General features: G+C 39.5%; 1 protein-coding gene across 1 annotated transcript in view; it reads left to right on the top strand.

Annotated features, from left to right (window-relative positions):
* The first annotated feature begins 11,714 nt into the window (after positions 1-11,714).
* Positions 11,715-23,189, top strand: part of NLRP1 (NLR family pyrin domain containing 1) — a 44,350-nt gene continuing 32,875 nt past the window's right edge. Inside the window, exons 1-3 of the mRNA XM_049786862.1 lie at positions 11,715-11,992; positions 12,766-12,929; positions 14,302-14,511. Coding sequence (XP_049642819.1) covers positions 11,715-11,992; positions 12,766-12,929; positions 14,302-14,511 — 652 coding nt within the window. The remainder of the gene's footprint in view (positions 11,993-12,765; positions 12,930-14,301; positions 14,512-23,189) is intronic.

The raw sequence follows: 23,189 nt of genomic DNA, 5'->3' as shown, positions 1-23,189 counted from the left end.
TTCCTGAGTCTTGCAAAGTCAGCCAAACTTTTATTCTGCTACTTTCCCCTGCCACTTTTATTAGCCAGAGTGTTTTTTTTTTGGGGGGGGGGGTCACACCCGGCAGTGCTCAGGGGTTACTCCTGGCTGTCTGCTCAGAAATAGCTCCTGGCAGGCACAGGGGACCATATGGGACACCGGGATTCGAACCAACCACCTTTGGTCCTGGATTGGCTGCTTGCAAGGCAAACACCTCTGTGCTATCTCTCCGGGCCCTATTAGCCAGAGTTTAACATAAATCACCTGAGTGTCAGGATTGACATAATTAAGGGTACTTATGCTAATTAACTCAGAAAAGATGAAAGGAAAAAGTAAAGTGATTTTAAATATGTATGACAGCAGTCCACTATTTTAAGTACTGATCTCACTAAAAATCACCCTCAGAGAGCCAAAGAGAAAATAATAATGTGTAAGTCACTTGCCTTGCACATAACAAACTTGGATTCAGACCCAAGCACTGTCAGAAGTTATCCCAGGGCACAAAGCCAGGAGTAAGCCTGGAGCACCTCTGGCTGAGAATAAAAATAAAATCACAGTCATGAAACATAAAGAATGTTTGGCCAAATATCTGAGATCTTTGGCCTTCATAATTGACACAAGTTTAACTTTCACAAATTCTGTCATATCAGGCATTAGTATCATTTCTGTTTTATAAGAAAACTAAGACAAAGAGATGTCAAGTTACATCTTAAAATCTCACAGAAGGTAGCTAGTGATATTGAAAGTCAGCCTTTACTAAGCTGTCTCCAGAACTCATCCTTCATACTACCACCCATGTCTCTGTTAGATAAAAGGCTCAAAATAATTTCAAATGCTGAAAGACAAATGAAGTGTGGAGATTATTGAGACTATTTTTACTATAGAATGTAAAAGAGGAATTTATGACCCAATCACTATTTCTTACTGTCCAACAAGGTACAATTGCACTAAATTAAGTTCCTATCTCTCTCTGTGGACTTTAATTTCATGTATCATTGACAAAGTTCCAAGAAATTCTCATTTTATTTTATTTAATTAATGAGTTATAATCAGTTGGTAAAAGCAGAGAAAATATAATAATCTGGTTTGCCACATATTAATTAGCACTAATAATCATTAGTACAAAAGTACTTAACTAAAATCTAACAAAACTGACTTTGGTGAGGGTTCATGGTGAAATTTATTCAGGTCCTCCTTTCTTTTTTTTTTTTTTTTTGGTTTTTGGGCCACACCCGGCAGTGCTCAGGGGTTACTCCTGGCTGTCTGCTTAGAAATAGCTCCTGGCAGGCACGGGGGACCATATGGGACACCGGGATTCGAACCAACCACCTTTGGTCCTGGATCGGCTGCTTGCAAGGCAAACGCCGCTGTGCTATCTCTCCGGGCCCAGGTCCTCCTTTCTTAATATGAGTCATGTCCAAGGAATTTTACAGGGAATTATAATAAGAAATACAATCTGGTTACCTTTACCTATGTTTACAGGAGCAATCGTGTTTGATGATAGGCAGACTTTGCCTGCTTTGCAAAAAGAATTTCTTAGACTCAAGCATCTTAAGAGTTACTATGGAGTGTAAAAAGCTTGGCTACGTGTTTTTGTGTATATGCTTGCAGTTTTGTGTGGGGTAACCTTTATAACTAAAAGCCAAATTTCTGGCTCTAACAACATCTTGACTTTTCCAATGATGCCACACACACACACACACACACACACACACACACACACACATACACACACACACACACACCCCGTAGCTCACCCACCACCCTCACTCCCCCCCTCCTGTCACTGAATTAGTCGGCAGGAGACCCGCCCCACCTGCATTTAATTCAGTCTCCTCCTCCATATGTTTTTGACACATATGCAAGTATAACAGCCAAATCAATATCTAGTGTAAATATCTGGTGTTCAAAGAAGTGACTATGCATACTGCCTCTCGATGGAACCCTATAAATTATCATGTAAGACCCCCAATTAAACGAATTTGCTGCTCTGACAGCATTATTTATCTCCAGCTGCGTGAGCACGTGTTCTTGCCAGCTGTTCTCCTAACTTCTAACTTGCCTTCTACCCCGGATAGGGGTGACGGGACAGCGGCCCCCTCAAGGGAAAACTCCTCTCTGCTGCCTTTAATGAGCCACCGGAACTTCCTGCAAGAGAATGGGACCTAGACTGTTTGTCTAAGTGGTCGCAGCACTTGCTGTGGGAACAATGAGGCCAAGAGGCTAGCAAGGGAGGGAGCTGAATCCTGGGGACCAACAAGCTCCGACACCCGACATTTTTGAGGTTGTGTGTGGTGGGGGTGGAGGTTGTGTAACTAAACTGGATCTCAGCCCACTCTATGTCACAACTGTGCCTTCCTCCCTACAGACAAATTAAGAAAGGAATTACCAGGGCCGGAGAGATAGCATGGAGGTAAGATTGCATGCAGAAGGTCGGTGGTTCGATATCCCCGGCATCCCCATATGGTCCCCTGAGCCTGCCAGGAGCGATTTTTGAGTGTAGAGCCAGGAGTAACCCCTGAATGCTGCCGGGTGTGACCCAAAAACCAAAAAAAAAAAAAAAAAAAGAAGAAGAAGAAGAAGAAGGAAGGAAGAAGGAAAGGAAGGAAGGAAGGAAGGAAGGAAGGAAGGAAGGAGGAAGGAAGGAAGGAAGGAAGGAAGGAAGGAAGGAAGGAAGGAAGGAAGGAAGGAAGGGAAGGAATTACCATGTTACCCTCTGTCATTTAATGCTTTACTTAGCAGACTGGCCACAGAATGTAGAACAGAAAAAAATCAGGGTTGCAATAGGAAAAAAGTATGTAGATAAAGTGAATGAAGAATGAGGAATAGAGACAAAAAACACACTATGGAAAGTCCAGGCTTCCCAATTGCTCCTTCTAATATGTGGCTAAAGTTAGGATTCATCTGTGCCCTAGAGTTCCCATGATACACTGCTTCCTTGTAATTTTCCCTCTTCTGCTTAAGTGAATTCTTTTTTGTCATATGTAAACTAGAAATATCAACCTGACCAGACTACCTCGGAAGTTTTGGTGGCCCATTATTTGCTCACCATGGTTCTTTCTTTTTATCAATTCCATATAAAACATTTTATATTTGTTCCCTGAAGTCTCCAGCTGCCCAGACCCCGAAGCTTTGACCTGCTGGAGCCCAGGAGAGGTTTGTGGAAATTCCCCCAATAAACCCTCTGCTCCCCAAAACCTAGTGAACCCTAGCTCAGAGGGGATAGGGTCCAGGGGAATCTCTGAGACACCTTTTAAACTTGGGGCCTTTATAAATGAGCACCTCCTCCAATCCTTCTTCCCCAGAGTCTTCAGCCTGGCCCCAAAGCCCCAACTGTTCCCACCCAAGAGAGGTCTGTGGGAAATTGCCCATAAATCCTCTGCCCACAAACCTCTTGGACACTTCACTTTATACCAGATGTTTCTAGGCAGATCAGTCCTAACATTTCTTTACCTTAGAAAACTATACAGCTCAAAACCAGAAGAACAACTCAACTAGCCAGTTTGCAATATTTCTGTCACATTCAAATAACCTCGCTTACCATAGAATAAATATACCTTAAAACAGATATATCTGTAATACAATTAAAAACAGACCACTTTTTTAATAATTATTTATTGAGGACCCATGTGAATTACAAGTCTTTTCGCAGTTATATTTAAGGTACATAGTGAGAGTAAATTAGGGCAATTCCCCACCTCACCCAGTGTTGGACTACCCTTCGTCCCTGTCTCAGGCTTGCTTCCCCATACTCCCCTTCCCTCTGCCCCCCCCCCATTGACTCTTGGACTTCCAGTGTAACCAGCCCAGAAAAATCAAATGGTACTTATTGTAATTTTTATGGGTATGGGTTATTACTGCCAGTTTTCCTAGAAGTCTGAAAGTGGGGTGGGGGAGGTGCCCACACTCACTCCAAAAAGAAATCCTGAAGATATGAAAACCCAATATTAAAATACTGGAGTTTTAGACAAATTGGTGTCTCTGCAGAGAATAGAGTGGTGAATCATTGCTGGTGACAAAGTAGAGATGATAGGTGATGGATGCAGCAGGCATGGCTTCATCAGAGCATGTGCCTGTCCCGACCTCTCCTCCAGAAATTGCCAACTTTCAGCTGCATGGCTGGTGTATCCATGATTTTTCATAACTTGGTTTATATCTCTTTCAAGAACAGAGTAAGTCACTGTGAACAGAGTAAGTCTATGAAGCTGGCCTAGGTACAAACATGGCAACTGCATTTGTCTATATACAATATTTTAAATCATTTATTCATTAAATATAGTATCTGAACATCAATCCAGCCACTTTTCTAGTCACAAAAATGCCCAGACTCTCCCACTCCTGGACCTGTGCAGATACTGAGATCTCTAGATACAGAGGTCTGATTTTATCACCCAGGACGAAGCAGAAGTCTTCCAAACATCATGAAAGCACCACCGGGAGAGTAAATGAACCTGAACGAAGTCTTATAGTTAATCCCATGACAATATACTCAAGAGTGGAGAAACCCCATATCTCTTAGGCCAAGTAAATTCCTTTTCGAATGACCCCAATATTTACTGTGCCAGTGCAGGAGGGGGAAAAAAAGCAAAAAGCACAAAACATTTTTTATTTTTTATATATTATTTTGTCTCTTCATTTATTATTTTATTATTTTTATTTTTATTTACCTATCTACTTTTTGTCGATTTCTTTGTTTTGGTGTGGTTATTGAAGTTGTTCTCCCCATTTATACTTATATTTTTTCTTCTTTCTTTATGTGCTCTGCCATGTTTCTTATCTCAAGACCATGGTTTTTTTTTTTTGTGGTGCTTATCGTTATTATCGTTATCGTTAATATCCTCACTGGATATTTGACACTTCTTTTTGTACTGCTGGGGTGTTTCACCTTCTTTTTCTCCTTCATCTCTCAAACCAATAATGAGAGCCTCTAGAAGGATTCCACCCCTTTTTGGCGCATTAGACTTTTACCCCAGTTTATTACTTTTCTCTTCTTCAAACAAAACCACGTAACTTGAACTAGCTAGTCCTGCCTCCCAGTTAGAGGGGGAAATAAGGGAGGCACCAAGACCAAACAGGTGCAAGACTACTAAGTAGTAAGCTAGTACAGAGGGGACACATATTTAGCAGCTGGGGGTGAGGGAGGAGGATATGGGAGGTAGGACGAAAACGGAGATTTAGGGAGGACAAATCGATGATGGGAATCCCCCCTGGTTTTATGTAAATATGTACCTAAAATCTTATTGTCAACAAGATTTAAGCCACTGTGATCAAAATAAAAATTATATTATTAAAAAAATGCCCAGACTCAGTTACCTGCTTTTGAGGAACCAGAGATTAAAAAAGGAGTAAAAATAATTATTGTTTCTCTGCCCTCTGCTGTGTAGTGTCTATTTATCTGTCACATGTTTAGGAATTGACTAGTGTTTACTCACCTTACAAGACAAGAAAGAGGCCAAAGTTGTTCAAGGTAATAGTTGGCTGCTATTTAAGAACAAGAAGCAGATAACAGAACCTCAGATATAAACTCAGCATTTTTCATTGTACCACAGAACAAAAGGTGTTTTTTTATTGATATGCTTTTAATATATGTCAAAATTGTTGTTTTTTTAATAATACCTTTATTTAAGCACCATGATTACAAACATGTTTGTAGTTGGGTTTCTGTCATAAAAAGAATACCACCTGTCACCAGTGCAACATTCCCACCACCAATGCCCCTCATCCCACTCCTCCTGACCCCCTGCCTGTATTCGAGACAGGCATTCTACTTCTCTCACTCATTAACATTGTCATGATAGTTGTTAGTGTAATTATTTCTCTAACTTCACTCACCACTCTTTGTTCTGAGCTTCATATCTTGAGCCAGTTCTTCCGGCCCTCATTTCTCTTTTCTTGGGGTAGGGACAAAGAATTTTTAATCACAATTTGATCTAGGAGGCTGTTTTTTATCCCTGTGATAGACTGGAACAGGAAAGGGACAAATTCTTTTGACTCTTTTTAAAACTCAGTAGGGTGTTAATCCAATAAATAACTATAGTTTATTTATTGGCACACATTTAAAAAATCACTTACATAAAGAAAATACAAAATACCCTAGTAGCTATGTTTAAGAAATAAACTCCTGCTTTGGCCATGTCAAAGGCCTTTTTACCAGGCCTAGGAGGGGTGCGGGACTTGGGTCACCCAGCACCCATCTACCTCCTTCCTCCGGAACCTCAGGGCTTCCCCTGGGCCACATGCCTGAACAAGCCAGCAAGGTGGGTCCCGATGAGGAGCTTAAAGGTTACCCTAGGCTTTCCCCATTTCCCACCTGGCTCTGGAGAGAAGTTTAGGGTGGAGGCTTTGAACTTCTGACCTTACAGCTCTTGGAGGATCTCTTTCCTTCCTGGGAACCGGGAGTTTTTGCCAGCATGGGGAATGGCAGCACAAGAGGTCTGGCTTCAGGAAGTCCCAGGCAAGTTTTCTTACTAATCCGGTTGCACCCCCACGCAGAACATATAGACAAATATTTGGATATCATTGTGTTTAATCTCTTTGTCATATTCAGAATGCCACCTAGAAGCTCATTTTATTCCTTTACTCCCTCACTCCCACCTCCTATTACCCCACATTTAACCATTTTTTGTACTAATAATTTTTGTTTTGCCCAAGGTGGATTGCATCTTTCACAGTTATGTTTTGGGGGAGTCTGAAGCTTCAGCAGGCAACACGGGACAACATGGCTCCATGCAGTAAACTTTTTTTTTTTTGGTTTTTGGGCCACACCCTGTAGTGCTCAGGGGTTACTCCTGGCTGTCTGCTCAGAAATGGCTCCTGGCAGGCACGGGGGACCATATGGGACACCGGGATTCGAACCAACCACCTTAGGTCCTGGATTGGCTGATTGCAAGGCAAACCCTGCTGTGCTATCTCTCCAGGCCGCAGTAAGCTTTTTGGCCAAGCTTAGAAGAAGATGCAGCCTCGGCTGCCCTCCACAGCCTTCCCTCTCCTTCCTCCTGATCCCCAGGGTTATCCCTGGCTGCCTGCTCAGGGTCCCAGCAAGTAGGTTCTGGCGAGGAGCAGTTTAAAGGAGACCCCAGGCTTCTCTGTTCCTGCAGAGGGCGGGTAGGGGACTAGTGAGCTCCCGGCTTCCAGCAATTAGGAAGCAAACGCCTCTTGGGGAGTCGGAAGCTTCAACAGGCAACACAGGGACGACATGGCTCCACGCACTTTTCACTTGGCCAAATCATAGACCAAAGTGGTGTCTCGGAAACAACACCCTCCCTCTTGACTATTTCTAAAACATAAAAGGAACACATGTATCTCCTCTGTATATCTCAGATGTATTCCCTTAACATCTATAACTCTTTTCGAATATCCTCTTATATAGTGACAATTTTTCCCACTGGTTTTTTTTTTATTGTTTGTTTGCTTTTCCCCCTTTGAGATCTGTTTTATAAGCAATACTAGTAGAATAATATCTCTGTATAGAATTCATGTTTGAACCAAGTTATGGGGAATGTTGGACTTTATTTGTCAGCCCCCAGGTGCACTAACAATATCTTGTGTCATTGTTTCTCTTTTGCATAGGCACATTAAAATGGGAAAATAATATATATGAAAACAATTTCTTATCTAATAGAGATGGGAACACAAATTTGGTAATGCAGTTAGGCCTTATACCCTGAACATTGGCATAATGATTTGGCTTAGGCCTCAGAAGAATGGGCATATCCCATAAACCCCTGAACAATGAATGCCATCTATGAAAACAACCACAATTGTCTATAACATTACCAGGATCCAAATCTCTACCAGGGAAGACCTACCACTGCTCTGACATTGACTTACTCCAAAGAATGCTCTCAACACCCACACGACTCAGCAACAGCCTGCTTGCAGGGCAGATCGCTCTGCATCTAATGGTGTGTTGAAATTAGAGGATGTTCCACATCAGCCTGACTTTGATGAAAAAATGCATAGAATCCAGAATCTTTAAATATAGGAACCTGATACCAACAACAGCTAAAGTGTGACAAAGTTTTACCGGGACCCCACGGAGAATGACTTGGGTTGGACAGACTAGAATGCCTGGAGCCCAGAGTCGGTCTTTATGCCAACAAACTTCAGGGGTGAGGCCTTCTTGTAATCAGGCCAAGGATTTTTTCCATTTTCCCCACATTTTTCTGGGTCTATGCAAACAACGGCGATTGCCACTGTCACACCTTTACTATTTTTTAACCTTATCCTTTAAGAAAAAAAAAAAAAACAATTTACTGAACTTAAAAACAAATAACTGTAGTAGAATGCCTGTTTCGAATACAGGCAGGGGATGGGAAGGGGGGAGCATTGGGAGGGGGGAATGTTACACTGGTGAAGGGGGATGTTCTGTTTGTGACTGGTAACCCAACTATAATCATGTAACTTAAATAAAAATATATTATTTTAAAAAAGGAATGTCATGAAATTTTCCTTACATGGATGGACATGTAATCTATTATGCTGAGTGAAATAAGTCAGAGAGAGAGAGAGAAAGATGCAGAATAGTCTCACTCATCTAGGGTTTTAAAAAAAATGAAAGACATTCTTGCAATAATTTTCAGAGACAAAAGAGAGGAGGGTTGGAAGTTACAGCCCACTTCATGAACCTCACCACAAAGAGTGATGAGTTTAGTTAATAGAAATAACTACATTGCGAACTATCCTAACAATGAGAATGTATGAGGGAAATAGAAAGCCTGTCTAGAGTACAGGGGGTGGGCAGAATGGGAGGAGGAGATATTTGGGACATTGTGGTGGGAATGTTGCACTGGTGATGGCAGTGTCTTCTTATATCACTGAAAACTGAACCAAAATCATGTTTTGTAACCCAAGTGTTTAAATAAAATATTATTTTTTAAATAGTTTGAAATATGTGCTAAATTTTATTTTTATTTTAAAAGTAAAACTTAAATTTTTATAATAAATTAATTATAATAATTCTAAAATAATTAATTTTTAGATTAATTGATTTCTGTCTCCTAGAAATTTATTAAATACGGTAATAAATCTGTGTAAGAGAAAAAAATAATAAATGCATGCTTGGTTTTTGTTCCGTAAGAGAGGAATTGTTTGTCATCTTTTACAGATCTAGATACGGAGGCCAGGAAAGTTCTTTGCCTTTTCTTGATTAAGAAACTGTTAAAACCAAGGGCCGGGGAAGGTGGCGCTAGAGGTAAGGTGTCTGCCTTACAAGCGATAGCCAAGGAACGGACCGCGGTTCGATCCCCCGCGCGTCCCATATGGTCCCCCCAAGCCAGGGGCGATTTCTGAGCACATAGCCAGGAATAACCCTGAGCGTCAAACGGGTTGTGGCCCAAAAACCAAAAAAAAAAAAAAAAAAAAGAAAAGAAACTGTTAAAAACCAAACTGGAACTTCTACCATCAAATTGTTTCTTCTTTTCTCCAAACACTCATAGTTTATAATAAAATAGAATATACTAGAATTAGAGAAATCACAGAAGCTACTGAAAGTAAAGAAATCTTGTCCTCGTATCCTGAAACCAGGCTCCCAGCCTTATTTTGTTCCCTGATCTGTGTGTGATGTAAGTACATTCCAAGAACCCTTAATATGAATGAAATGAATTATTCATCATTCCCCCAATCTCCATGATATCTGTGTAATGTGTCTCTTGTGGTGCGGATGTAGAGTTGTTCTAAGGGTCTATGTATCATGCTTGGAACAAACTCCTAGAAAAGCAGCATCAGTAGATATAGCCTGAGGTTTGATTGCTGGGACACTGAGTGAAACGGAACACTAGGATGTAATTTCTCAGTGTTCCGATTCTATTCTATCTTCATTTCTCTGGAGTCCAGTTGACTTCTTGTCTCACTGCATCTATGTGTGCCAAGCCAAACAAAAAAACTCTTTTTATTAAACCAGTACAAATTCATGGGGGTTGAGTGAGAGACAAAAGTAACTATCCAAGTGGACTTTTACAAATCAAAGATCTTGGTGAAAAAAAAGAGGAAGTTGGGGAATACTTTTGTTTTTGGTAAAGGCAGGGTGTGACCTAACAGTCTGTTAGAAAATAAGTTATACTGGACACAAAAAAATAACATTTAATGACATTTATTTGCCACTTTTTAAATAGATCAACAGGGTAGGAGTCTGTGTTTAGCTATAGATATGGTGTTGCTAAGGTCCAGAGTACTTGGGGGCTATAAGAGCTATAGTTTGAAGTATCAGAGTATTATGCAGCCCTGGGATAGAACCTCAGACCTCTTAAATGCTTTAAGCATGACCCATCCCTTTGAATTCTCTTCCTAGTCTCATATAACATTGTTAATGATTTCCAAGTGGTTTTGCTTAATTTGAGCCTCATATCAAATTTCTATTGTTCCATTTAGTAAATGAGCAAACTATAACCCAGAAAAATAAATCACTATTTCTTAACAAGCTACAATTCCTAAAACGTGTGTTCTTCCAGCCCAGGACAAATCCAGGTATCTCCAGAAATAATTACATAGCAGGAATGGAAATATAATGTGACTGTCCTACTACCTGTGCTTCTCAATTATTTTCTGTCAGGCCCCCTAGGAAGAAGAAAACATTTTTTCGCGCCCCCACGCAACTGTAAATAGTATCTTTATTAAGAAAAAAAACCTTAACCTGCAAAACAAAAATATATAAAATAATTTGAGCTGATTTTTGAATCAGAGGAGATGTTTGGATTAATAGCTACAATGAGCACGTTTTGCAATGCATAGCTTTTCGAAGCGGGGTTTGAAGCAGGGCACAGCAACTCTCAGCTCCAGAGACATACAGAGACATAAACACGGGGTTTAGCTTGTTATGACAGTGTTTGCCGAGGTCAAACGCGCCCCATTTTACGGAGCCTCGCACCCCCCTGGGGGCATGCCCCACTATTTGAGAACCACTGTGCTAGGCCCTCCAATCTCCACAATTCTATTAATGAGGTAGAAATATTGTGCCTTGCGCCCCAAAGTCTGGTTTGACAGATGAGGCGGAAAGGGGATGGTTTTTGGGTGGAAAACATTTCAAACTTACCAGTAAGTTTCCCACAGAGCAGAAGGCCCCAGTGGCCACACCCTCATGTGGCTTTCTCTGGACAACTATGTTCCTGTTTTAGTGAATGAGGACAGTTCTGCCTGGTTGGTGTCTGAGACAAATAGTTGGTGTCCAGGTTCTGTGAAGATAACAGGGACAAGGAACTCTGATTTCAACCCTGTTCCTTTTTGCCCCATATTTTCTGTCAGGACTATAGCACATTATTCATCCCAAGCATTTGGATTCGCTGAGAAGGAAAATTCTGAGGACACAGAACAGTGAGTCTCAACTACATCCTGCCATCTTCCTTACTCTTCTGACTCATCCCAGTCTCTAATCAGTACCCCCACCCACAAAGAACCTTACTTCTTCCAGTGTCTTTCAGACCTCCTTTTATGAATTTTTCTATCACTCTTAATCCTCCTTTCTCCTAATATCATTGGAAAGTGCTGCTTTGTTTATAAAACTGGGTTCTGAATGCTGAACAGGAGTTTTTAGGTACAAAGGAGTGCTCTTAGTGAGAACTTCAGCTGTGGATGTGGTAGTGCCAAGAAGACTATCTGCTGCCTTCTATCTGCTGACATCTGCTGACTTCTTAACGATCCTCATCTCTTATCACAACTATTTCCCCATTAAGATCCCTAAGGTTCAGCCAGCTGAAACAGAGATGGCCAGTAAAATACAGTTGCTGCTGACTAGTTACCTGGATATACTAAGCAAGAAAGATCTCGAAGAGTTTCTGCTTCAATTGATGGATAAAGAATATGAAGGACATTCAAGCAAAATGACACCTTTTCAACTAGAGAAGGCAAATGGCATGAAAATAGCCTCATTCCTGGTGGCTCAGTATGGGGAGCAAAAAGCCTGGGAGTTGGCAATCCTTACATGGGAAAAGATGGGACTGAAAGAGCTGAGTGCCCTAGCCAAAGAACAGTCTAACTTCAGGTCAGGTGAGTATACAGTTTTCTGCCTATTGTGCTCATCTATCTCTTCCCTGCCCCCTTGGGATTCCCACCACTAAATCTATAAGATTTCCTCTGGACTTTGATTTGGATCACCAAACTAGAAGTCTGAACCCAATTAGTTAACACATGAAAGCCCTTCTATTCAAATGTATTCTCTAAATACAGCTCCAGCAGGGAGGAACTGAGTGTAAGATTTCTAGAAGAGAGCTCAGATGCCATGCCAACCCCACCCACTACTCTGACTTGGCCTTCTACTGTGTGAGAGCACAGACATGAGAGTCAGGCAGAGCAGGATCCTGTTCTGTCTCCACAACAGCAAGGAAGTCACTTCATGGCTCTCTATCTCAGCTTATCTATAAAATAGGACAGTGATAGCTGTTTCCTAAATGTGTAAATTCAAAGACTATATTCATGTCTCACAAAATCTCAGAGTCTCAAATCTAGAAAGTACTAGATAGATAAATAGGAGCTACTGCAGTTTCTGTGTGATTGCAACTATTAGCAACTCTTGGAGCTGAGACTGTTAGTTCCACATGAAGAGATGTAGTTCTAAGGGTTCATGATTTATAGGGAAGGTAGAGACAGATGGGTAAAAGTTATACATTTCCTGGACACAACATCAGGACAATCTTCCCAGCAGTGTCTATCAAGGTTTCATTCTCACATTAACCTTTAGTGGAAGTAAGAACAGTCTTCAGTAACTTCATTTTTATTCTAAACATTCTTAGATGGGACAGAAGATATGACTACAAGATCCTGGACTTGTTCCCCAAGTAAACCCAACCTTGATTCACCAAATTGGCCCACCCCCTCAAGTGTGGTTGGGTTCTGGGACTCTAAAACCTCGAAGAATTTTCAGACCTCAAATGAAAGGAATTTAAAATGCCAGACTGAAAAATATGTACATACCTGGAAAGGTGAGTCTTAGGAAAAATATCCAAGTAGGATTGTAAAGCTCCTGATAGTTGTAGATACATACCGTATTTGCCAGCGTATAAGATGACCCTTCAACCCATGAAAAACTTCCTAAAAGTCTTAAAAGTAAGTTACTTCTTGAAAGTAAGAGGGGTGCGGATCACTTGTCCCTGAAGCTGGAACAAGTTTCAACATGTCATATACCAGCATATAATATGACTCCCAACTTTTAGGAAGTTTTTCATGGGTTGAAGGGTCATCTTATATGCTGGCAAATACGGTAATTGCTTCCTACAAGATGTTTTCTGAAGCTGCCTGGGACTCTGGGAAAGACGGAAGATCCATAATGAGGTTATAGGAGAGGAAGGCCAAGAAATTATACTTAAAGAACATTTCCATGTAATCTGAGCATACCCCTCTGGGGAAACTGAGACCATGAAGATAATGCACTTAACTTTACCCAAATGCTACTATTTGTGATGTGGTTCTTCCTCAGAACATAAGTGATTTTAAATACTTCCAAAGATTATTTTGTTCTCCAGATAAAACCAAGTATGAAGGTAGACTTTCTTCTCAGTCCAGGCCAGTTCCTTGTCTTGACTTCTCTTATTTGATTCTGTTGTTCTGAGTCACTCAAACTGCAAACCACAGCTATATCTTCTTCCTCTTTCCATCTCAGTATCAAATTAGACAGACTTTACACTTCAGAAAGGTTTGAGGATAGGTTATCTGTCTACACTTACTTCACACTTTGCACATACTTCACTTTTGGAGACAGAGGTTTTTGTGTGATATGAAACTTTTGCTTCATATGCCTGTCTGAGACGTGGTAGTTGGAAATAATCACTCTGTCCAAGAACTGGGTGCTGAAAGGAGTTAAAGTGATTTGCATGGTACGCTTTCAGTATTGTAAATTTCAGTGCCTAACAGCGGCGTTTGCCTTGCAAGCAGCCGATCCTGGACCTAAGGTGGTTGGTTCGAATCCCAGTGTCCCATATGGTCCCCCGTGCCTGCCAGGAGCTATTTCTGAGCAGACAGCCAGGAATAACCCCTGAGCAACACTGGGTGTGGCCCAAACACACACACAAAAAAAATTTCAGTGCCTAAAAGAAAAAAAGGGTGAAGAGAAAAATAGAGAGAAGTGTCTTCCATAAAGGCCAGTTGTTGGGAGGTGGGAAGAAAACTGGGGACATTGGTGGTGGAAAGTGTACACTGTGAAAGAATGGGTGTTGGAACATTGTATGACTGAAACTCAACCATCAACAACTTTGTAACTATTTATCTCACAATGATTTCATTTTTTAAAGTATCATCCTAAAATACTATGATGCTCAGTAGCTGGTAATTTCTTTTCTGTCATTTTCTTACTCCCAGTGAGCTTTACTCCACATTCCGGTAGTTTTCAAAGTATTACGAACTCTCCAGACCACGAATCTCCAAACCAGGAGTCACCTAATGCCCCCACATCCACTGATGTGCTCAGAGTCTGGGAACCTCAATTTAATCTCAGGTCAGAGTCCAGAAATCAAGAAGTTCCTGATATTGAGCAGTCTGTGATGAAAACATCTGGAAACTGCTGCACAGGTGAGGTTCTGGGAAACTTCTGGGAAGAGACATGGAGGAAGGGTGGTAAAGGAAGGACTAGAGCTAGATTGGCAGGCTTAAAATAGATTTACACCATCAGGAGAGATGAAGGCATGAAATTTTCCTATACATGGATGTACATGGAATCTATTATGCTGAGTGAAATAAGTCAGAGGGTGAGAGATAGACACAGAATAGTCTCCCTCATCTATGGATTTTAAGAAAAATAAAAGACATTTTTACAATAATTTCCAGAGACAAAAGAGAAGAGGGCTGGAAGGTCCAGCTCACAATACGAAGCTAACCAAAAAAAAAAAAAAAAGTGATGAGTACAATTCGAGAAATAACTACAATGAGAACTATCCTAATAGGAGGGAAGTGCAGATGAGGTGGAGTGGGGAGAAAGGAGATTTGGGACATTGGTGATGGGAATGTTGCACTGGTGAAGGGGTTGTTCTTTATATGACTGACACCCAACTACAATCGTATTTGTAATCAAGGTGTTTAAATAAAGATATTAATTTTAAAAAAAAAGAATAGGTTTACACACCTCTCGAGAATTCTACCATTGGAGTTTCTAGCTGAGGCTCTGTTTCCAAGGGCCCATGGGAATTGGAATGTTATCCAAGTTATCAATGTTATCCAATGTTATCATAGTAAATTATCATTTGACTTAATAAGGAGGTCATTAACCTGGGGCCACAAATTCAATTTTCACTGAGTTCTTCACCCATCAAGTTCTTAGAGCAAGTAACCTTGGCTGTTTGGTTTTGATGGACTCTTTCAGACTATTTGTACCCACTTTTTTACTTGCCTAGTCTCTAAATTACACACCACTCATGGGATGGCTATGTTGCTATCCCACCTTAAAGATAAAACAACTAATGCCAGAAAGACAGGAGTTTACAGATAATAATTGTAGAGATAGAATCCAGTCTTTACTATCTCTGACTCCACAATCCACATCACACCTCCTTGATACTTTGCCATCTGGGCAGCAAGGAAAACATACATTTAGATTTCAGTGCCAGATGTACTCATTGAAATTAAGGAAATGTTTTAAAAAAAAATTTTTTTTTTGCTTTTTTTTTGGACCACACCTGGTGATTCTCAGGGGTTACTCCTGGCTGTCTGCTCAGAAATAGCTCCTGGCAGGCACGGGGGACCATATGGGACACCGGGATTTGAACCATCCACCTTAGGTCCTGGATTGGCTGCTTGCAAGGCAAACACTGCTGTGCTATCTCTCCGGGCCCTGTTTTAAAAAATTTTATCTTCATCCAGATATGAATAAAGCTGAGGAAATCTTGATCTAAAAATATAATCTAAATTTATAATAATCAATTGACTTTGCCATAACTCTTCATGCAAAAGAAAAATGAGGAATGAAAGAAGGGAGGTAAGAAGACAGAATCAAGAAAAGAGAGGGAATAGAAAGGAAGAAAATATAATAATCTGGGACCAGAGTTACAGTACAGTGGTAGGGTGTTTGCCTTACATGTGGCCAACCTGGGTTCAATCCCCAGCATCTGATATGGTACCTCGAGCCTGCCAGAAAACATTTCTGAGCACAGAGCCAGGAGTAACTCCTGGCACATGTGGTTCCTCCCCCAAAAGAAAATAAAATATAACAATCTTATAGGAGCAAATGCAAAACTTATAGATCAAGTAATAAAACCATGAATAAATGGTATAACTACATATTTCAAAGATATGGAGCATCATAGCAAAAACTGTATTAGAATTTCTTTTTTCCTGTATTAGAATTCTATTATCTCCACATCTAGCTTGTTTACTGATTGTCTTCTTTATAATATATCCATCAGGTATGAAGTTCATATTTTCATTTCCCTGATAATTAATGAGCTTCATGCATGGTTCTTGGTTATGGTTTTATTGATATATATGCTTTTATTGATGAGTTAATTGAACTCAATGTTTTGTTTGTAGTAGAGCCACACCTGGATTTTCTCAGGGTTTGCTCCTGACTCTGAACTTAGAAATTACTTTTGGTAGTCTGCAGGACTGTATAGAGTGCTAGGTTTCAAATACAAGTCAGCTGTGTGCTGGGCAAACATTTAATCCTCCATACTATAGAAGTTATATTTTAGATATTAATTCCTTACTTGCAGTTTAGTTTGCAAAATTTTCTATTATCCTGAGAGTCTCCTTTTCATTTTTTTCTCATTTGACTATTTATTTTATTCATTTCTCTCCCCCTATTTTATTCATTTTTGAGTAAATTATGTGAATATAAGAAATAGTTAAATTTTGGTAGAGCAAACGCCCTGCTGCTGTGCTATCGCCTGGCCCCAGGAATGATTCTTGAATGCAGAGCCAGGAGTAACCCCTAAGCCTTGCCAGGTTTGTCCCCTAAACAAAATTAATTGATTAATTGAATAAACCAAATTGAAAAAAATAAAAATTTTCTGTAATAAATGCCTATCACCAGGGCTGAAGTGATAATACAGTGGATAGGGCAGTTGCCTTGCACACAGTTGATGTGAATTTGATCTCTAGCATCCAATATGGGCCCCCAAGCACTGCCAGGAATAATTCCTGCATGCAGAACCAAGAGAAAGCCCTGGCCACAATAGGATATGCCCTGCTTTCCCAAGCCCCCATAAATACGTCAAATCAAAACTTTCCCTTTTAATTAAGAGTAAAAACCTGGAGAAGAAATAGGTTTGTGAGTGAGCCTCACATTTATTTGGCAAGTTCAATACTCAACATCCCTCGAAAAGAATAAATTTCAAAGCCCTCACACAGGGCTCAGTGGTCTTGGCCAGCATCCCTTTCACTGGAGCCTTTAATTGTTCATTTGCTCTAGCTATAGTAATTCACAAAATATCCCAAATGCCTCTGCTTTGTATAGTCAGGCTTATCTTTTAACTCTCTCTTCCCTTAGTTAATCACCTGCCTGTCTATCAACTATTAATCTTCTCAAAGGGTGAGAAGTCATTTCACATTACCCAATTTAATTTAATTTTCCACATTACCCAATTTAAAATTTTGGTACTAGTTAGGACCGAAAAGAAGCCACAATGACACTAGTAGCTGGAAATATATATGTATATATTTTGTGAGTAGGATTGTTTTTTATTTGTTTGTTTGGGGTTCTTTTTTGAAGGGGGTCACAGCCGGCAGCACTCAGGGGTTACTCCTGGCTCGGAAATCACTCCTGGCAGGCTCAGGAGACCATATGGGATGTCGGGATTCAAACCACCATTCTTCTGCTTGCAAGGCAAACGCCCTACCTCCATGCTATCTCTCCAGCCCTAGGATTGTTTTTAATGTTCATTTCTTCTCTATCATTATTTTTGTATAAGAAGGCCATAGAGTTTTGTGTGTTAATTTAGTAGCCTGTTACTTTTCTATATGAATCTATTGCTTCTAGAAGCTTTTTGCTAGTCTTTAGAATTTTCCAAGTATAGTATCATATCATCTGCAAACAGTGAGAGCTTGACTTTTTCCTTTCCTATTTGGATGCCCTTGATATCCTTTTCTTGCCTAATTGCTATGGCAAGTATTTCTAATACAATGTTAAATAGCAGTGGTGAGAGGGGGGACCTGGTGTTGTACCTGATTGTAGAGGAAAGACTTTTAGTTTATTTCCATTGAAAATAATATTTGCCATGGGATTGTGGTAAAAAGGCTTTGACTATATTGAGAAAAGTGTCTTCCATTTCCATTTTGCGCAGTTTTATCATGAATAAATGTTGGACCATATTGAATGCTTTCACTGTATCTATTGATATGATCATATGTTTTTGTGTTGGTATGGTATATTGTATTAATTAATTTACATATATTAAAGTATCCTTGCATTCCTGCAATAAAACCTACTTGGTCATGGTGTATGACCTTCTTGATGAGGCATTAGATCCTATTTGCTAGAACTGTGCTAATGATCGTTGTATCTGTGTTTATCAGGAATATTGATCTGTAGTTTTCTTCTTTGGCCACATCTCTATCTGCTTTTGGTATCAGGGTGATGTTAGTTTCCTAAAACTATTTGAAAGTGTTTTTGTTTCTTGAATTTTCAAAAAGAGCCAAAAAAAGGATTGGTAGTAGTTCCTCATGAAAGGTTTTAAAGAATTTGTTAGTGAAGCCATCTGGGTTTTTGTTTTGGGGAACACTTTTTATTCTTATTTTAATTTCCTCAATAGTTATGGGTCTGTTCATATATGCTAGATCATCCTATTGAACCATGGAAAATAAGGAGTCCAAGAATTTATCCATTTCCTCCAGGTTCTCGTGGTGGTTTTTTTTGGGGGGGGGTGATTTTTTCGGCCACACTCGTTTGATACTCAGGGGTTACTCCTGGCTAAGCGCTCAGAAATTGCCCCTGGCTTGGGGGGACCATATGGGATGCTAGGGGATCGAACCGCGGTCCTTCCTTGGCTAGCACTTGCAAGGCAGACACCTTACCTCTAGCGTCACCTCACCGGTCCCCAGGTTCTCAAGTTTTGTGGTATAGAATTTCTCAAAGTAGTCTCTGATTACCCTTTTAATCTCAGTAGTATCTGTAGTTATCTCCTCCTTTTCATTTCTAATCTGATTTACTAAATTTCTCTCTTTTCTTTGTGATTTTTGCTAATGGTTTATCGATAGATTTTTCAAAGATTTTTTTCAAAGAAGCAACTTTTGCTTTTATTGATCTTTCGGATTGTTGTTTGAATTTCTCCTTCACTGATTTCTTCTCTATGCTTTGTTATTTTCTTCTGCCTATCTATTTTTGGTTCGTTTTGTTGATCATTTTCGAATTTTAAGTTATTTATGTATGCCCCTTCTTCTTTCCTAATATGCTTGCAAAGCTATACATTTTTTTCTCAGTACCACTTTTGCTGTGTCCTACAATTTCTGATAATTTGTATCTTCATTTGCACTTATTTCCTGAAATTTTTTATATCCTCTTTGATTTCTTCTCTGATTCACTGGTTGTTTAGTAATGAGCTGTTTAATTTCCAGATTTAAATTAATTTATTCTGTGCCCCTTTGTAGATCACTTCTAAACTCAGTGCTTTGTGATCTGAGAAGGTAGTCTGTAGAATTTCTATCCTCTTGACTTTATGGAGATATGTTTTATGAGACAGCATTCATATTCTGAAGAATGACCCATGTGCATTGGAGAAGAATGTGTATCCAGTTTTCTGGGGAGGAAGTGCCAAATATATATACTAAGCCACTTTCTTCTATTTCTCCTTTAGATCAAGTAATTTCTTGTTGGATTTCAGCCTAGTTTACCTATCAAAAGTGACAGGGTGGTGTTACAACTTCTACATTTTTTATTTATATATGTTTGAGTATATGCCCTGATCTGTCCTGGATAACTTATAATTTGCACAAGAGAAGAATGTTATTCTTGCTTGGGCCTATGAAAAGCTCTATATATGTCCAGCCATCCCTGTTTTTCAAATTCCTCTTTTAGGGCTTCTGTCTAATTTGTAATATCTGACTGATTGATCTGTCTAGTTGTGGATGTGGAATGTTGAATTGTCCCATTACTCTTGTGTTTACACCAATGTGTTTCTCTCTATTTGTTAGCAGAAGCTTTATTAATTTTATGAGCCTTCATTAATGTACAAATGTTAATCGTATTTCTTGATTTATCTTGTTCATTACCAATATGGAGTGCCCATCACTGTCTCTAATATAATGGTCTTTTTTATATTTATTTTTGGTCTGATATAATTATGGCTAACCCCACTTTTTTTTAATTTTTTATTTTTAATTATGAGAACAAAGATGCAAAGAAAGAGGACAAGGTAAAGTTACAGTGGAAGTACAATCACCCATAACATAATTCTCAGAAGTCCCCTTGCTGATATCTTAACTTTGAAATTTCAGCCAAAGAATAGACACATTAAAATGGGAAAACACCATACATACAGATAAGTTCTTATCTAATAAATCTCAGTACAATGAACCTTACACCCTGAACATTGATATATTGACCTGGCACAGGCCTCAGAAGAATGGGCATCCTCCATTCACGCCGGAACCAGGCAAGCTATCTACGAAACATCCAAGGTCTTTTATAGCAACAGCTGGAAGCAGTCCTCTACCAGGAAAGACTCTACCAAGGGTCTGACATCGACCTCCTAAAAAGAGACTTCCGTTTACACTGAGAAGACTTGACAACAACAATGACCTGCTCTACAGGACATGGTTCTCTCTATTGCCCCATAAGTGTGAGGTGAAATGAGAGGATGCTCCGCACCATCCTGACTACAATATGGGATATGCAGACTCCAGGATCTTTAATACAGAAGCATGATACCAACAACAACAGAGACTAAGTGAGGAATGGAGGTGTATTGCCACTACAGAGGATGACTTGAATTGGACAAACTAGTGTGCCTGGAGCCTAGAGTCAGTCCTGTGCCAGGAAACTTCAGGGGTAGGGTCTCCTTGTATTTAGACCATAATTTGCCTTTCCAGATCCCTTATGTTTTGGTGGGCCTATGCAAACAAATGCCACTTTAATACCGTTTTTTACTATGTTCCCTTGACTCCAATCCTTAAGAAGAACAACCCACTAAAACTTTTGAGGCTAACTTAAACTAGTTAGCATGTGCATGGAACTAGAGAAATGTACTTTGCCCTCAATGTTTAAGGAGTTACATAAGTCTAATGTCTTTAGATTATATTGTGTGCTGCTAAGAAATAGTATGTACTACAACTGGGGATTTGAGGGACAAAGTAATTGTATTGTACATGAGTTCAGTTTTGTTTTTCTTAATGTTCTTTGGCTGAAAGTTCAAGGCTGGGATATCATCGATGGGACTACCGAGAATTCTGTTTATGGGTGATTGGGCTTCCACTGTAACTTTACCCTGTCCTCTTTCTTTGCATCTTTGTTGTCATAATTAAAATAATAATAAAAAAATTTTTAAAAAATTAAAAAAAAAATAAATGAAGTATAACAGTAAGAACTATAGTTTTAAGTGGAGGAGTTTAATTGTTTCTTGGATCAAATATTCTATTACTTTCAGAATTGTCTATGTATTATTATATTCTTAAGATAAACAGTGCAACTTGACTGTGGCCATCTTAGTTGTTTTTTTGAACTTATTAAAAAGTGATATGTTGCACTAAGCTCAAAATATGCTATTTTGAATGATGCATAATAGTTTGCAATATAAGACAAAATAAAAATGTGAATCTTTTCTTGTAAAAAAAAAAAAAAGAAATTTCAGCCAAAGAACATTAAGCTAAATAAGACAGAATCTATGTACAATTACTTTGTCCCTCAAGTCCCCAGATTGTAACACATTATTATATTTCTTAACAGCACACACAAGGCAATTCCATGTAAATTAATACATGCATATTAGCTTAAGTTAACCTCAAATTTTAAGTGGGTTCTTTTTAAGGATTAGAGTCAAAGGAGCACAGTAAAAATGGTGTTAGAGTGGCAATTGTTGTTTGCATAGGCCCACCAAAATATGAGGGACATAGAAAGAAATAACCTTGGCCTAAATACAAAGAGACCCAACCCTTGAAGTTTCCTGACACAAGACCAACTCTAGGCTCCAGGCAAGCTAGATCGTCCGTTCCAAGACATTGTCTGTAGTGCCAACACACCTCTATTTTTCACATAGTCTTTGTTGTTGGTATCATGTTTCTGTATTAAAGATCCTGGAATCTGCATATCCTACATTGAAGTCAGGATGTGGAGCGTCCTCTCGTTTCACCTCACAGTCAAAGGGCAATGCAGGGAGCCCTGTCCTGTAAGCAGGTCGTTGTTGTTGTTAAGTCTTCTCATTGTTAAGGGAATTCTCTTTTGAGCAGGTCGATGTCTGAGCAGTGTAGGGTCTTCCGAGGTAGAGGATTGCTTCCAGGTGATGTTATAGACAAGCCTGGACGTTTCATGGATGGCTTCCCTGGTTCAGGGGTGAATGGAAAATGTCCTTTCTTCTGAGGTCTGTGCCAGGTCGTTATGTCAATGTTCAGGGTGTAAGGTCCCTTTGCACTACAAGATTTGTGTATTCCAATCTCTATAAGATAGGATCTTATTTGTATGTATAGTATTTTCCCATTTTAATGTGCCTATGCAAAAAAGGAGCAATGCCACGTGGAGTTATTGGCACATATGCTAACCCCACTTTTAAATTTTATCACTTTATTTACACACAAATGTTTCCATGGTTGCTCATAACATATTTGTTTCTGGTATTTCAAGTTCCAACACCAATACCACCACCAGTGTAAAATTAGCTCCATCATTATTCATGGATTCCCACAATCTTCCAAGTCTGTTCCCTTAGCAGGTATAAAATATACTTTAAATTGCTTGTTTACATTTAAGTGGTAATGGACTTATTGAAAAAAACTTCAGCAAAAGAAAAATTGGTTAAAAAAATTATATCTCACAATTGGTTCATTATGTCATTGTCTTTTGTTTGTCAACCTTAGGTCGCTTCTATACTATTTTGACATCTAATTTGCTATGTTCCTACTCGTATTGAAAAATTTGGAGATGGCAAATTTTTCACAAACTAGGAATTCCAGGTTCTGTTACTGACAAGGAGCAGTTGTGGGACATATCTGCAGCTGTCTGAACTTCTAAAAGTATGGGAAGGCAGGCAGAAGCTGTCCACTCAGTTTCTAAGAAGACCATAGAATTCTCAGCCCCAAAACTGGCATACTTGTAATTTTTGGAGGGTTTTTTT

The sequence above is a fragment of the Suncus etruscus genome, chromosome 1 (assembly GCF_024139225.1).
Source record: "Suncus etruscus isolate mSunEtr1 chromosome 1, mSunEtr1.pri.cur, whole genome shotgun sequence".
Lineage (NCBI taxonomy): Eukaryota > Metazoa > Chordata > Mammalia > Eulipotyphla > Soricidae > Suncus > Suncus etruscus.
Note: the sequence above shows the minus strand (reverse complement) of the source record. Positions and strands in the feature narration are given on the sequence as shown.